We start from the raw sequence: 16,838 nt of genomic DNA, 5'->3' as shown, positions 1-16,838 counted from the left end.
GCAAACGGGACATACGTTTAAGCCAATAGAAAGCCGCCTTTCTGTCGCATAACCAATGGGCTTCTAATGCTGCATTCGAGACAACTCGGAACTCGGAGCTTTCCGACCTCCTACTTGGAAAAAGTGCAATTGAACGCCACCTCAAGTCGGAGCTCCAACTCGGCGAAGTCGGAGAAAAAAAAATCTACCCCTGTCTACTTCTTCGAGAATCAGCTGTCAGCACTTTTTATTCAAAGTTTGTCCCGGTCCGACATGATGTTTTTGGTAATTTTGGCGTGCGGCGTCTCGGACGGAATACGGAGTTTTCAACTGGGAGTGGGAAATTCCGAGTTGCGAGTTGTCTCGAACGCAGCATGTTGCAACAGAGGGGCGGGACTAGGATTCCTTAGCAACGCGCTTGGCTCCCAGGGAGTGGTGGCGGTTGATTCAACATGGCGGCGGGGAGAACTAAAAGTGGAACTTCGGGGATATTTTGGATGAAAAGCGGTAAACTTACTTTTCTACCGAACCGCACTGGCATTCTTGCATTGTGTGTAGTCGTTCATGTCTTATTTGGGTACATTAAATCAAACAATATCACAGAAAGTACTTTTGTGTCAGTGCTGGGATGTTGTTATCTGTGAGGAAGTTCGAGCTAGTTAGCTTAATGTTGTGTCAACGTTGACTTAAGTTACTTTATTGTTACCTACTTTATGGTGAAACCTGGTGGTAATAGTATTAATGTTTTTTTGCTCTGTGAGGTTTCCAAATGCTGCTGAGCTCAACATGCAACACACCATGTAGAAAACTAGCTAACCTTTTTTTTTTTTCTTCCTACGTGTTTTTAATAGGGAGAAGAAGTGAAGTGTTATCTCGTTTTTTTCTTGAATCATTTCTTGAATGAATCATTTAGATAGTTAGCGTTATGGGGCATGCATGCATTGCCAAGTTTCATCAAAGCTAATTAAAAAGTTAACTTAAGTGTCTGTCCTCTTTCCTTGCCTTGTTCCCCCAATGTCAGATGAGGAGCTGCCCCTGGCGTTTGTTCCTGGTGAGTCTTCACTAACATTGTTTGAACAATTTCTTTTGAACTTACTTCAAAAAAGGATTTTTATGAAGCGGGTTACCACATGGGATTGTCTTCTCTTTCTTGTCTGCCAATAAACTGTCTCAGGAGTGGATGGAGCGGCGAAACCTCAGACCCCTTTCAGTTTGAGACCAGGCAGCACCAGTAGTAAAAGAGGCACCAAAATGTGGGGAGCAGCCAGGCGTGGATCTGACTCCAAGAGTGAGGCTACACTAAAGAAAAGTGGCAAGAAACAGGAACACTTACAAAGCGATCACTCTGGGGCTTACACCAAGGAAAAAGTGTCACTTCTCCACAGTGCTGCTGAGGCACCAGAGCACACACCTTCCCTCGACTCTGACACTTTTCTCCCTTCATCACAGGTAAACTATTGTTTTGTGCTGGCTGTTTCCCTCTCCTTCCACAGATAAAAGATGACATTTTTGAATATACAGAAGAAATCCTGGATAATCTGGATATTTGTAGAGCAAAGCAGGGGGGAATTTAAACTTGCAGAATGTCACCATTAGTCTCTGTTAATATCTTGTTCTGACTGCTCTTTGCACAGGTTTTTTCTGAGACCAGCAGAGCTAGGAGCCAGGTCTGTTTGAAAGACCTCTGTCCTGAAGATAAGTGCCGAATTGCAAACCTCATTGGAGAACTAGCCAGGTAGCCAGAAGTATATAAACTCTGAGATAGTGTGTTACTGTTGGCATGCCAGAAGTTAATACCAGATTGAAACATTTTAATTTCTACACCACTGGCATACATAATGTACTAGGCCACTTATCCTTACAGTATGTTCTTTATTTCTTGTTTTTCCAGAGTGAGCGAGGAGAAAGAAGAGTCGGTACAACGTCTTAAAGATGAACAGGAACATTTTGAACGCAAGATCGGACAGCTGGAGCAGCAGAACGTGATCATAGCGGAGGAGAGGGAGAGTATCCTTTCAAAAATAATTAAGCAAACAAAAACCCAGCAGCAGCAGTTAGACTGTCGTCTCTGCAGTGATTGGAGGCGTGATTTGTTTTGTGTTTTTCGTATTGTAATTTTATGAAACGTTAATTGTGCTACTGCAAATAGTGCAGGTTCAGAGTGGGGCAGTTAATGACTGCAGGTCTGTTGATCCACAGGGGCTGAAAGTGCTGGTTGTTTTTGATTAATTTGTTTAATGTGGTAAAATGTGCCTCATGGTGTGTTGATTGCTATTTGGTATCTGCACTGCTACGGCTGATGCACAATGTGGTGCACTGAAGCCAGAGGTCCCTTGAGACTTCCAGGGTATAATGGCTATATCAGCGAGGAAAATACCACCAGGATGTCTTAATAATGAATTCTTAAACTGTACGATAAGATGAGGATTCTTTAAACTAGAATAGTGGTCCTACGGTAGAGTAGAGGTTTCTCCCTGCAATGTTGCTGATTAGCCTAAGAGGACGAATCAGTAAAATAAAATAACCATTCTCAGTCCTCTGTGATAGGTGCCTATTCCTTGTAAGATGTTCTTTAACTTCCACAAATGACTTATTGGTGGCTTCATGCTTCTGGTCGTGGGTGTGTGTGTGCTATTTCATCCGATAGTCTGCAGGGGGCAGTGTTGTCTTAGGTAAGGCCATGCACAGGCTTTGGCCAGTACCCTTCAATCTGATACAAAAGACAGACAAATAGAGCGGATGTATTTAAATTATTTGATGCTGCTGCAGTTGTCTTTTGCGAGTGTTCGTAGCTTATCCGCTGTTGTGTACAGAATCAATTTCATGGTTGGAGACATGGCCCACACCATCTAAATCATCTCATCATCCAAAGATGAATTTTGATATTTACTGAGAAGACTACTGTGTTTGTTTTCACCCTGTGCTTTTGTAACCCACCTTGAATGCTGAATATTAACTGTAGGATATTTCCTCCGTCCCTTCCTACAAAATCTGATGTGTTGATGGTTGGTCACCAACTTTTTCTTGATTGTCTATCGAGGTGAGGTTAATGCTAGAGTTATGGTGATGGTGTGCTGTTTATTTCATCCCACAACCCACCTACTGTCTTCATAACAATTCTGCCCAGGTCAGACCACATCATGGCCAGCAGTCAATTTAGGTTAAAAACACTGCGAAATATGAAGAGTAATTGACCCAGCTGGTAAATTGCACGATTGGCAACGGCGGCGGGGAAAATTAGGAAAGCACAACTCAATTAAAGGCACTTTGGCTCGGAGACTTGGCATTTACACCAAACTTCTAAACTCCATTAAAAAGGTATTTGAGAGGGAAAAGTGTTGGGATCCAAACACCTCAGGGGGGATAACGCAGTCTTTTAAAGTGCGTGTAAGAGTCATGAAGGCTCTTCTCAGGCAGAAGGTTCCGGCACTTCTCTGAAAGGTTAAGGATGCACCAAAGGCAAACACACTGAATGAGAGTCTTGTCAAGTCTAATTCCATTACGCCTCAGCTTATCTTATCTAACCAAGATTCAGGGTTGTCAGGTGTATAAAGAACGTAAGGCTATACCTTAGCCCCAAGCCACCTAGGATGAGAGGGAAAAAGTACCCTTGATATTTGGGGCGTCGAGATGACATTTGGAACAGACTGGCACACAAGACTGAATTTGTGTTTCAGAAAAGGAAGGATGCCTTTTGTACTTCAAAGCATGTTGGCATGGGCAGATGTCAAGGTGGCGTTACTAACGCGGTTCACAGTTCGACTCGCCGTATCCAGAACAACGCACAGCAGGCGCTGCAGCTAATGCCATTTATTGAGTTGAAACAATTGGAGGGAATCCTCAGGCCATAGAGAGAGGGGAATAACAGCCCTGTTAGGATGTGTCATTAAAAATACTACATGTTGTGATAGAGGATTACCAGAGCTAAATCCATTTTTACCCTCCCAGGTTTTGGATGGGTGACATTTACAATGTGGAAATCTGGTTCTATCAAGTGTGCTCTTTGTGATAAGCATACATCACTAGATTGCTTCTGGAGGATTCTCATCTCTTTGTTTTTTTCTGTTTTTATTTTAGAATAAGCCCCTGATATTCCTTGATGCAAACCTTGTGCCTGCATCTTACCTCCTTATGATGTGGTAGAAACCATATGTAGTGTAAGATGCACTCTACTAGAGGTGTTGGAAAACAAATAAAAAACTCAGTTCTTTTCAGTTTCTTCCTATTGAATCTCCACCGTATGGACAGACACATAGTAGATACTGTGGTTTTGACTTTCTGAATTGAAAACTTGTATGATCCTTCAAGTTTGCGGAGCTACATAATAACAGAGTCTTTATCTGTGAAGACGTTTTGAAACATAAAATACATTGAGGTGCTGTCATTTGAGGCTTAAGTTCAGATAGGTACCTTAGTGTAAGGTTTTTATTGTTGGCTGCTGAACTGAATTGAATAGAAACACACTGGACTGGACCATCATGACCTTGATGTGAAATAAAAGTCTTTGCTGAAATGATCCAAATTTAATTGAGCTGCTATTGGCACACCTTTTACTATTTATTGTGCGGAGGTTTGGCTTTGTGAATTGTAGACTTGTCTATGGACTGTCTAACTCACAGATATTCCATAGACATAAAATACGTTGTGCAAATCTAATTTCTAATGATTCAGCGAGACACAACTTAGTTTGCGCCCACTCATATTACTCTCTGGTTGTGGTCATAACAGTGAAGATGCTTGAGAATGTTTCTTCTCTTTATTTGCTTTTTGAATCTTAAGGCCATTTTCAGAATAATTGTTCTCCTGCACGTTGAGTTATGTATTGGTTTGTGTGACTCACACTCTTGTCTCTTCTCCAGATTCAGTAGTATTGAAGCAGTTATGTAAACTGTCTTCTTCTATTAATTCCCCGTCATTGCTTCCTTACACACAAATTCATACACATCAGTCTCCTCCCCCGTTTCCCTCACATTCCTGCTCGGGCTCAATCTGTTTGGCACAGTGTGTTAAAGCGGGCTTTAAAATATTCCCCCCTCTTGTGCAAATTTGTTCCACCTTGAAGTGGATTTCATTATTTCATTTGAGCCTCGGCCTGACAGGGAAGTGAATCATTTTGACAGACCCGTCTGAAGCCTCTTCAACCCAAGCCCTTGATTCCGAGTATTTTTGGAGCAGGGGGGAGGAGTAAGTCATTGTTGGCACTTTGCAGCTCTGATGTAAACCAGGGGCTTGCCGAGTGCTTGGCCCCCATTGGCTGACATCCAAGGCTGTGGAGGAAGCATGTTTAGTGTAGCGACGGGCGGAGAGGTGGAATCTTATCAGCGTCGCTCCACTCGGTTCAGATTACCTAGCGTTTGCTGTCCAGGGACTGCGTCAGCCTGTCAACACATTAACACACATTACCTTCATTTATGGCACTGGGATGCTCTGATGCTGCGGCCCTGTTGTTTCTATAGCACAAATAAATATGTATCTGGTTTTTGCATGGTCCTCAGTTCACTATACCTGATTTCTAATGTGGAATCGTATCCAGTGTACTACTATACTGAATATTTGTGTCAAGTGTGAAACATTTGTTTTAGGCACAAGATCATGTGTAAATGTATTTATATATACCGTAAATACTAAATATAATGAGCAGATACCACGGACTGGAGTGATATATTGCTTTTATAAAACGGTTACCAATAATGACAATATGAAAGAGGAATACGCAATCAATTTCATGTAGTTTTATTCAACCAGAAATACATATTATCCAATAAAATAGCCCCACTGTGAAAAAAATAGTCCCCCCTACCATTGTTAACCCTCCCCGGAGGTGAAAGTTAACCTTAAACATGTGAATTCAACTACTTTAGTCCATTTTTTAATATCGTAAAAACATCAACTGTCTTTTGCTACGGACTGCAACAGTCCGTTGTCATGGATACATGACAACTTCCATTCATACCAGTCATACGTGCCTGACGCGGAGTGATAGCCTATGCTGTGCCTGTGATAAGGCTTTAGAATAGTAGCCGTGGTATATGCTCATTATACTGTGTGTGTGTATATACGTATATATTTATTTTAGCAAATCTGGTGAAATATGACCAGTAGGCTTTTTTTTTAACTCAACTCTCTATCTTGGATTGCAGTGAGGTGTAGCTGTATAAGCATATTCAGTATCTCCCCTTCAAGACCCTTATTCATGCTGCATAAATAGACCTCCCAGCACTGGTTTACATGATGTGATGTCCTTGTGATGTCCTTAAGTTTTCCATATAGGACTACCTCCTCCTTGCACATTATCAGTGGAGCGGTAGAGGAGCCTTACTTAGATGGAGGGTTCAATCAAAGTGTTTCCTCACATTTCCCAATGTTTATGGAAGCTGCTGCATTGCATTTGTCTGGTGTCTGGTCCTCAATTCAAAGTCGTCTCCGCTCTCTTCTCTTTCCCTCTGTTTCATTTCCGCAGCCTGATTGAAGTCCTCTAACGACCAAAGTGTTTTCTTATGGAGTGTTCCGCCAACTATTCCTTCAATAAGACTCTACTTTGAACTTTGATTTTCTCTTAAAATAGGGGATTTTTTTTCAAAAGGATGCTGAGAAACTCATCAGCTGTGGGAGCAGGGCCACTATCATAAAAAGATATGACCTGGAGGAACACACTTTATGGTCAGCGCTGGTGGAAGTGTGTGTGTGTGTGTGCTACTTGCTTGGTTGTAGAGTTTGTGTGTGGGCTGTTTACAGAGCAGGTGGGGAATTTGTGCTCTCATGTCTTGTTTTGTTTGTGTGCTCTAGAAAGTCAGGGAGTCAAACTGAGGTTGATTATTGAATGTGCGAGTGTGTCTGTCCATTCTCCATTCTCGTGCTCATTATCTTTGTATGTGCTAGTGTGGTGTGGTGCTGCCACTGTCATTAGTGGGCTCCTGAGGCGCAGCAGTAGTTCCGCTCCAGATTAGTTTTCTTGTGTCTGCCAGCTCTCTGTCTGGCAGATAGCCTGGCACGGCACTGCCCAGCTCAGCTCAACACAGCTTGGCCCGACCCAGATGGCGAACGCTCTGTGCCACAACAACAACTTTGATTTTGCTGGCCTCCTCTCCTTCTGTTTTCAACTTTGCTGTTCACCCTACTTTTCTGGTCCAATGTGTAATTGATTGCAGAAACAAGGATTTAATTCAGATTGTCAATCTAGACCCAGGATATTTTTTTCCCCTTTAAATTTATCCTTAACAAAATGTTTTTTTTTTGTGCACAAAGTTACATTTTCAGTCAAGCCACACAGTGGATTCACTTTTAGAGGACATCTAGTTCTGTTAGTTTTCATTTCTTTACTTTGTAGACTATTTCTTTTCATCACAGTATTCATATCTGCATCACTTTCAGCCACACAATTTCTCCCACAGTGTACTTACTCTCAACTGAATCACTGGCCTTTAATGTTATAGGCTACAGGTTGAGTTGTGTTGCGTTTAGTTTTGTTATTGTATAACTCTGTTAGTTACTTAACCCTTGGTCCTCCAGGCTTGCAACAGCAGTACAGAGAGTGCCAGGAGCTGCTTGCGCTCTATCAACAATACCTCTCCCAGCAACAGGCGAAACTCAATGAGTCCATCGCCCAACTCAGCCAGGCGCCAGCCCCCAGCAAGGTACTGTATGTTGTAGCAGGTGCACATGCACTGGAAGATGTACACTTCACATGAATACAATATTGTTTCCCATTCATCGGTCACTTAGGTGCAAAAACATTCACTGGAAATGCATGCAAGAGGAAACTGTTCTGTAGCCAAGTGCCACAATAATGTATAGTACTTCATGAAAGAAGTCTACTTCAGTATGACTGCGTTGTAGTGAAAACTCTCTCAAGGTGACACTTTCAAAGTGAAGACGCCTCTCTGGCTTCAGCCCCTGTAAGAATAGATGACTTGGCCAACCTTATTGTCCAGCGGTGGCTCTGACTAATGTGTGTTTCCCTGCTCTCTGACCCTCAGCAAATTAGTCACAGTCTCTTGCCCAGTCAACTATAAGATGGGCTTTCCTCCCTATGTTTATCTCATAATGTTCCTGACCTTGGCTTACCTGCCAGTTATGCGCGGTTGAAAATTGTCCCCTTAAGCCTGTGGCCAATGTCCAGTTTACAGTTTTTTTGTGTGTGTGTGTAGATGATTTGTATTTTGTGCTGTTTTAAAGCTCAGCCCTACCCTAACACCATGTCTATACAAGCTGTGTCGTGAACGCAGCACATTAGCAGAGCAGCAGCAGTTGGAGTCCTGCGTCAGTGTCTACACAGGATGAGTTCTGCCGTGTACGTCATCTGCATGTTGGCAGCGCTCAGAGCCTAACACGCAATTTTTGTAGTTACGAGCACAAAATGGGAGAGAATAGACTTAGAAACCTAAAAAGATGCTTCAAGTCACAGTAACCACATTAAGGGCAAGTGATAATGTGAACAGCTCTTGCAGGCACACGGGGGGAAAGCTTTTACCGCACATCGCAACATGGGCAAATTAGGTTGATAAGTGAGTAATCCAGTATTGGTAAATTTTGCTGTGTAGCCCAGTGTTACATTAGGCTTTTATGGAGCAGTCTAATGTTTTTGGCTGAAAAACTCCCCATCAATTTTTCAGAGGCTTCCTAAATTGGCCAAAATGCATTTGTTGTCCTCTTTGTTCTCTATCCAGGTGCTCAGGAGTGAGGAAGTCCACAGCAGAGCATCTACCAGCAGAGCTAATGGCTCCGTCTTTGATGGCTCATACCTCAGTTACGCTGCTACACGAGCACATCGGCCTCAAGTTCACAGAAGAGGGGAGGGAGGAAGAGGAGCGGTACAGACTTTGAGCAACCCGGCCTCTCTTTCCTGTGATAGCGAGTTCAGTCCATCTGATGGGCCAGTCAAAGAGCAAAGGACTCGCAGAAGGGAGTGCAGGGAACCGCCACCTGAGCCCTGCCACGGGTACGGGCACTGCCAAGTCAGTGGTCAAGACAGTGGCTATGGTACACAGCAACGGAGAAGGGAAAACAGCTCTTATCAAGAGAATGGCCACGGTGACACTTTGAACCCACATGAGGGGGAAAGGTACAGTAATAAGTAATATGCAGTCATGATCATTCCAGTTGATTACATTATTTTCCTGCAGTTTTAGTGAGTTTTACCACAGTGCAATGAAGAAGGTTGTTGGGATATTATGCATAACATAATTGTGTAATTACACACAGATTTCAAAGTGGACCTGCTATTGGCTCGGAGGCCAAAGAAGCCCTGACCAGGCCTCTGCTGGGCCATGAGGACTGGGAGGAGAAGAGACACCAGCTGTTGCTGCAGAAGATGCAGTTGGAGACGGAGAGAGAGAGGCTGCAGGCACGGCTGGATGAGCAGGAGGAGAAGCTCAACAGACAGAAACAGCAGCTTTGCCAGTCGCGTCTCGATTACAGCAGGTAGCATAAAGAAGCCAAAAGAGAAATGAATATTATCTGGTAACACCACTAACTAATATTTGAGAGCATGAATTGATTATAAGTTCAGGCAGTTCAGTCCCCTTTTCTCTGTTTCCTTGGACTTCCTCAGTGTGTCATTGCAGACTAATATAACCTGCTGTTTCTCTTTTTCTTCTCCTTTATTCTTGTTAGGTTTCAACAAGCTGCTCAAGCTGAGGTCAGAAGCTCAAGCACTAGGAATGGAGATCCACAGCTGGATGGTCCCTCCCACCAAGATCTGCCCTCCAGGTAAACTACGTAGATCCATCAGTCGGGAGGACAGACACTCAAAACTGCAATTATTCTTGTCAGATACTCTCTGCATGTAAGTCATACACAAAAGCCGGTTTTAAAATGTCATGTTTGTGGTCTGCAGTGAGTGTGGTGATGCAGAGCTACGTCCTACAGAACAGAACTCACAACCTGTAGCTGCTCCTCTACGTAATGGCGTGCAGAAACATGGTGAGTTGTAATCTGTTATTTTCATTTATTCAGAATCAAATGTTTGGTCAACACGTAGGGGAACATATCAACCTGAACCCTTTCCTACTGACACCTGTCAAGAGTTAGATTTTCTTCTGTCTAGTTTCATGCATTCAAACTTTGAAATTTGTTGCCTGCAGTGCTCTCAGACGTGTTCATCCTTCTAATATAATACTCCCGCCTTGCAATTCTCAACAGAGACCTTAGAGCGGCCCAGAAGGGACATGGCCACGTCTCCTGCAAAGCCCCCTGTGAGTCTGAATAAGCCCACCTCCGTGCCTGTGATCCCAGGGAGCCCTGATGCCAGGTAATACATCTTCACTTAACATAAATAAACCATTTAATAATAATTTCCCAGTGTGGTGTGGTGCACTTATATTGGATAAGCAGCAGGACAAAAGCAAATTTGAATTAATCTAGTAATACTATTTTACTATATCCCATATTAGTGTCTTCCTGGACTCCTTAAGGCAATTGATGTCTTTCTTCTAGTTCTCAAAAGAATAGAAAAGAAAAGAATATTGCAACACATAAATACCATACAAGTACAAAGTTTGGATTGTGAAGTTTTCCCAGGGCTTGCAGTTGGCCCAGTGTTAGAGGCTAAATGATGACTTTCCTTAGTCTAGCTAACTTTTTCGAGCTGTGAGAAGCTAAATGAAGCTTTTTACTGGGCTAGCTAGCGCTGTGGCCAGCCTGTCAGGAGACATGCTGCGTTCCATTAGTCGGCCTAGCAGGGACCCTGCAGCAGGTGTAATTGAACAGACTTCTGGATGCACACACTGCCCTCCCTTCTCTCTGCCACAGTAAAGAGACAGAAAAAGCAAGAGTGAGGGAGAGATGTTAAAAGTGCGTACGAGGTTGAGTGAGGTGTGAGAGCATTGGATAAAGTGAGAAATAGGAAGCGGTGGAAAGTTAGAACAGGTCGAGATGGCTAGAAATGGAAGTGGTGAGAAAGACGTAAGAACGGAGAGGGGTTTTGGGGACAGGGATGAATCACTGAGCGTAAGCACCAGACTTTCTTAAAAGGGAAAGGACATTCATTACCTTTTCTCGTACACTCTTTACAAGGAATGGTAATTAAAGTGACTGTGTGTCATCTTACTGCATGTGTGTGTATGTGCGCATTTGCCTACCTCTGTGTGAGCACCCAAATTGCTGTGGAATTGCAAATGTAAAAAAAAAAAAAAACAGATGCTGAGAAGCAATTTATAACAGTGTTGCTTTGCTGCAAACCTTTAATTTTCTAAATCATTATTCCTGAAGTGGCTCCAATTTTTTCTTGTGTAATGTCAGATTTCTTTTTGTGAAAGTGAAAGTAGTGGTTCAGAGATACAGTAGCTGTTCAGACCCCCCACCCCCACACCCCACCCCCTGTTTGAACGGATACTTCGTCAAAACAGCTCAAAGTTTACTACTTCTGATGAGTAACTCTTAAACAAAGCAGCACGTGGTCCAGCATGAACTGTGAGCCCTGGCAGATGCCCATAAATTCCAGCAGGGGACCCTGGGTATCAGATCTTATTACCATCCATTTACACCTCCAAAGCCTATTAAATTGTTGGACTCTTAGCTACACACAGTGTTATTCTTTGGCTGCCAGTAATGAGGAAGTCTGCCTCTCAGATGTCTCTTGTATCTTTTTTGCAACATGTTTTTAAATGTGCATCTCCTCAGATAGTTGTAATCCTTTGGTAATCCACTGATTTGGATTAGACATATGTCCTTTTTCTTAGTTGCTGTCCAAAAATCAGTGAATGAAAATGGATAGGAAAAGCTAAACTAACAGATGAGTACTTTAAATACAATACTGCATTTTGTAGTTCTAAGCTCCTTTTTAGTCAGTTTGGCAAAGAGTAACCGAAGACCTTGACAGAGCTCTTGACTTAAGTTAGCAGTCATCTGAAGCATGGTGCTATTTCTCACACAATTTTTTTTGTAGAAAACTGAAAGATAAGTCATCAGTGCCTCACCTTATTGTCATAGATAGGACAGTGTAGCACATAATATGCCAGTAACTTTACACTGGATGTTGAAGTTTAAAGTTGTTTTGAGAAATTCATCAGCAGCAGTGATGTTCCCTGAACCCTTCTCTTTCACATGGCAACAACATGCACATGCCCCTCGTGACCGTCTAATCTTAACCAATTCAATCTTGATGTGGAAATTGTGAAACGAAGCCGGGGTTAACATGAAGTGACCTTCTTAATCCTTTCATGAATCCTGTGCTAGTTAGTAATGAGACAGTTCCAGTGCATCCCGCCCATCTCATCTCCATCCTTCCTGCCATTGCTCGCCTGCTATTGATTGGTTGGGAAATTGACATGCGGGATATATGCACTGGCCATTATAGGTTTTTTATCTTACTGTTTGGACTGCAAATGAAAAGGGGCGCCGGGGCGAGACGGCTATCTTTAATGAAAGAGAGCGGCCAAATAAGCAGTGAAACTTACAAATGGGAGGGAGGTGGTGGTTTATCTGGCCCCGCAGAGCCAGAGGAAGAAAGACATCGTACTGGTGCACTGGGAGGAAGAAGCTCCAAGGATTCATTTAAAGTATTCAAAGGTAGAATTATATGTGTTAGATTAGTTGTGATGAGACTTCATTTGATTTTTTTTCCCACATAAAGACTCACAGATAACAAAGGCTGTCTTTACACTACAGGCCTTGATGCCCAATTCTGATTTGTTGCCTAAATCCGATTTTTTTTTGACTGTCTATTTACACGTTCTATCAGAAGTGACGGATATTTGCATTTACACCTGTTTCGCTTGAGTGAAACAACCTGCTGAATAGGAAATAAGCTATAGTGATTTATTTTTAAAGATGCAATATTGTCACGTTATAATTCCATAATAAATAATTATAAATTAAGGTGAGTCTGGTGCTCAGAGTTTATATCCAACATGTCACTGTTGACAAAGTAAACGTCTAGTCTGTCCCTACAAAATAAAGTTAGTGAAGTGCCAGCGTGGAGCGGATTGAGCTGAGATGTGCAGCTGACAGGATTTGTCCCGTCTGATCCTTGAGGACGGGACAAAGCCTCTTGGACACGTGTGTACATATTTGTTTTTCCTCTCTTGATTTCTAATCAGCTCGTTTCAGTTTTTAGGCAAACGTGAAATCTGGTGTTTCTCTTGTGCGCTCTCTCTTTCACACTCCCTCGCTTGCCCTCGGTCCACATATAGTCTAAATGAATGTTAACAGACGCGCAAACACCATGAAAAATGAAACGCTGTAATAATTCCTGTGCCAGCGACCACAGCTGGCCGCAGCTGGCCATGGTTGTCCAGGTCAGTCCTACGTGTCAATCAAGAAATATCCGATCTGCCTGTTTAGACTGCAGATGTATTGGCAGATTTGTATCTGATTTATTTCCACATGTGACGGGGGCCCGAATGTGATCTGTCAATATCCGATTCCATGCGTATTTGTCCCGTTTACATGTTCATGTTACAGATCCGATTGGCGCCACTTGAGAGGAAAAAATGCGAATTGGGCCACTTGAACCATGCAGTGTAAAGACAGCCAACGAGTCCACTTTCTGATTGAAGATTCGGTGCAGTATCAATAAAATGCTGTTAGAACCATCAACTTCCTGTCGTGTCTGTAGTCGCTCTCCATCAGCTTCCTACTGTTGTAGTGTTGGGCGCAGACGATTTAAGAAGTTAACAGTACTTAAATGTTGGCAGTGCAGCCATTTCTCTTTACGGTGACAGAAACTTGTGTTCCTGTTGCTGTTGTTGATGCACTTTCTCCGTATACATGGACTCTTGAGGGATATTAATATTGAGCAGCAGCTCACAACTTTACCTCCCACAAACTGGAACCAAGAAATTAAGTTCTGTGTTGCATTGTACACCCCTCTGAAAATCTATTGGCATTCTCTCTTTCTCTCCAGCCCTTGTGCAGTCTCTGTGCCACATCCCTCCCGCCCCCTCTCCTCCCCCCCTCCTCCTCCCGTTACCATTCCCCCTCATTCCTGCCCAAACTGTACCCCTACCCCCCGCACTCCCCTTGTTATAGATTGTGACCGCCGGTAAGTGATGCATTATTCATTACCAACATGTCGTTTGTTGATGGATGGCTGTTTGAGAGCCCTGTCCGTTAAATAAATCAACAAATAAAAATGCAAATTCTCACATTTCGAGAGAAGGAACCCAGCCAAAGTCCCTCCCCCACATTCCCTCCATGCCTTTCTCTCTATCCACAAAGCTGCAGCCGCTTCCAGTCTCTCTTACCAGCAGCAGACACACACACACACACACACTCTCTCTCTTTCCCTCTCTCTCCTTTGCCTCTGACAGACAGGAGACCAAATGAGGAAGACACATTTACTTACTTGAGCCTCAGTCGCTCTTTGTCATCAGTTATCATCCCTCAGCCGACTTCTCCCTCGTTCACTTTTTCTCCCTCACGCTCATACATGTGCATGCGTTGGTCCATGTTGCTTAAGTAAAACATCGCCTTTTAAAGCTTTTCGGCCACTGATATGTTGCTGCCTACCTGGACTCGGTGTAAAAAAAAAACCTGACATATCAAGGTCTATAGTTACGTGTGGAGGAACACAAATGCACTGGATTGGAAGTTGCACCAGAGTGTCTGCTCGCTGACCACCCACATGCATATCAACAAGTACACGCCAAAGATTGCCCTTACCTGGGAGAGCTGTGTGCGGAGCTGCACGATGCAAATCGATGCAGCTTTAAACGAGCAGAGAATTATGTTAGCAACATCAGTGGAGCGTGCTTTAAAGAATTCATGTTTTGTATCTGGAATGGCCGTTGTCGACTGTGTATACACTGAATAATTTATCAAGCCAGCCAGACTGAGGGATTGAATCTCTATTAGCTTAATCTCCCCCGTTTTGGTTTATTTATTTCACTGCACATTCCCTCATTTCTATTCCAGGGGAGAAAGCACCGGGTTCTCTCCCTCTTTTTCTCTTGGCCCTGCAAGAAACTGTGTTTTTCTGCCGGGACGCCCCAGTGGTTTTGACTTTTTAAGGCTGCTTGTTAGGGTTCAGTTGTTACTCCGACAAGAAAGATTTTGTTAATATTTCCAAGAGAGATTTGCTTTCATATTGTCTGGGTTAACAAGTCAGAAACGCGAATGACAAATATCTTCGAACAGACATTTAACCCCCAAGCAGACCTTTGCTTTGTGCACGTCTGTTGTTGTCTCCTTGTCTCGCACCTTCCTACTTTGAGGGCAGTGTAGTGTAGTTGGTGCGTTTCTCTGTTACAATAAAACAGTGCAAGGATGCTCATTTACAACACTACCTGTCTACAGGGCTCCACTGGGTTCTCTATTATAAATGTACCCTGTGCCAATTCAACCTTGGAAACAAGCTGAGGTCACATATTGGAAAAAAAAGAAACTAAATTGAATCAAGAAACAAAAACCTTGCAAAATTTTACTTTTTTTTTTCTTCAGGTTGGAGTTTTCTGTGGTTGAATTGTTGGATATCTTTAGTCCCGTCTCTGACCCCGAGCAAATCAAGCCGTCCACCAGAAGGACCAAAACGACACAACATAAGCCGGCCCTTGTTTCCCCCAAAACAGCGGGCAGAACCCTGCTTGCCCCTCCAAGGCCTCATCTCCAAAGTACTCAGCTGGATCTGGAGGAAAGCCAAATACTGGAGGATATTTTCTTCATTTGCTGACAAGGAAGAAAGAAAAACAACAATCCAGTCGCTTGATGTTTGCCTTCTTTGTCTTAACTTTTACAGCTAAATTTTCTATTGACATTCTAAACCAGGATGATCATGATGTTGTAGACCGAGCTCTTGTTATTCTGTTATTTTGTCATTTCATTTTTAATACAAATAAACAATTATTTATTCAGAATTGGTTTTGTGTCTAGTCTGTCTGGTCTGTTGGTGAAAACTGTTTACCACTTCATTGTCTCCGATTGTCTCCGACAATTTGACACAAATGTTAAATGAACCTCATAATACACAGACAAACCTTTCCAATTTAACTATAATGTATAACCCATAAATTATGCAACCTCAGTGATTCACCACCAGCATACAGTCACTACTGAATTTCAAGTAAATCTGTTTTCTATCACCTTTAAATTGGGGACAGTTTTGGAAGTCGTCACAGTAAAATACAATAAAACGGCGCAATCTTGTCTTGAAAAGTTTCTACCAGTAATTATGACACAACACAGGGCACTTTATTCTAGACTGTGCTTTATTATTGGGCTAAGCTGAGACGCATCATTCATTTAAAATTACAAAAAAAGAGTCCAGGGGACCAGAGAATGGTGCAGTCTGGAGAGACGGGGGCGGGAGCCTAAAGCGCACTGCCCAATCAGAAGCTTAGCTCATCAGGAACCTGGCAAAGCTTAGTAAGCAACATTCATTTCCCCACCCTCCATATGTGCTGAAATTGGGAAACAGATTTCCAGAATACTTTGAAAACCATATGAAGTAAAATGTGATTCTAGCAACACTACTGAGCTTTAGAAATAAAACCACTGATAACAGCACTGAAGAAATGATAGTAACTCAATGTTTTCTTTGATGAGATAGTGCAGTTTTCATTGAATTTTGCTCCTCGTAGAGCACATCAGTTGAACAAGATCAGAGCTCTGTCAAACAATACAAAGCAGGATGAGAAACTAGGAGGAGGGCTATAAAGTTTTAAAAATCTGGCCTCGTAATCAAGCAGTTAATTAGGGGTCAACAGTAAATCAGACATTAGCTCATTACAAATTAGCAGCAACTTATAGTAGTGACCTCAAGGCATATGTTTTGTTGAATACATATCTGATTGAGCAGTTGTTTTAAGAGGGAGCGTTTAACTCGGAATAATTTCCACTTTAAGACGTTACAATATGGAGGCAAATGGTAGTCGAAACCAAAAGAGGAACCTTTTCGATCAGCATCTTTTCTTTTCTTTTTTTTT

At 42.7% G+C, this 16,838-nt stretch overlaps 1 protein-coding gene across 3 annotated transcripts; it reads left to right on the top strand.

The window, feature by feature from the left end:
* Positions 1–385: 385 nt before the first annotated feature.
* On the top strand, positions 386–15,774 carry kiaa1328 (KIAA1328 ortholog). 3 transcript variants are annotated; one of them, XM_085776048.1, is made up of 12 exons: positions 386–486; positions 1,001–1,030; positions 1,154–1,428; positions 1,614–1,714; positions 1,871–1,986; positions 7,489–7,613; positions 8,646–9,040; positions 9,181–9,399; positions 9,592–9,687; positions 9,815–9,900; positions 10,120–10,228; positions 15,358–15,774. In XM_085776048.1, exons 1-12 carry the CDS (start codon positions 432–434, stop codon positions 15,584–15,586), a joined length of 1,836 nt encoding a protein of 611 aa, XP_085632174.1. In that variant the 5' UTR covers positions 386–431; the 3' UTR covers positions 15,587–15,774. The 3 variants fall into 3 exon arrangements, with proteins under 3 accessions (XP_085632174.1, XP_085632177.1, XP_085632175.1); XM_085776051.1 differs by lacking the exon at positions 15,358–15,774 and adding an exon at positions 13,823–14,130; XM_085776049.1 differs by lacking the exon at positions 1,001–1,030 and having other exon boundaries at positions 401–486.
* Positions 15,775–16,838: the final 1,064 nt, after the last annotated feature.

The sequence above is a fragment of the Trachurus japonicus genome, chromosome 5, assembly GCF_045865225.1.
Source record: "Trachurus japonicus isolate A0001 chromosome 5, Traja_1.0".
NCBI classification, from domain to species: Eukaryota; Metazoa; Chordata; class Actinopteri; order Carangiformes; family Carangidae; genus Trachurus; species Trachurus japonicus.
Note: the sequence above shows the minus strand (reverse complement) of the source record. Positions and strands in the feature narration are given on the sequence as shown.

Excerpts from the sequence above, each read along its gene's own strand:
- kiaa1328 (XM_085776048.1), top strand. The coding sequence starts at position 432 with ATGGCGGCGGGGAGAACTAAAAGTGGAACTTCGGGGATATTTTGGATG. Across the intron at positions 1,031-1,153 it reads GCCCCTGGCGTTTGTTCCTG|GAGTGGATGGAGCGGCGAAA; the intron begins GTGAGTCTTCAC and ends AAACTGTCTCAG. Across the intron at positions 7,614-8,645 it reads AGGCGCCAGCCCCCAGCAAG|GTGCTCAGGAGTGAGGAAGT; the intron begins GTACTGTATGTT and ends TTCTCTATCCAG.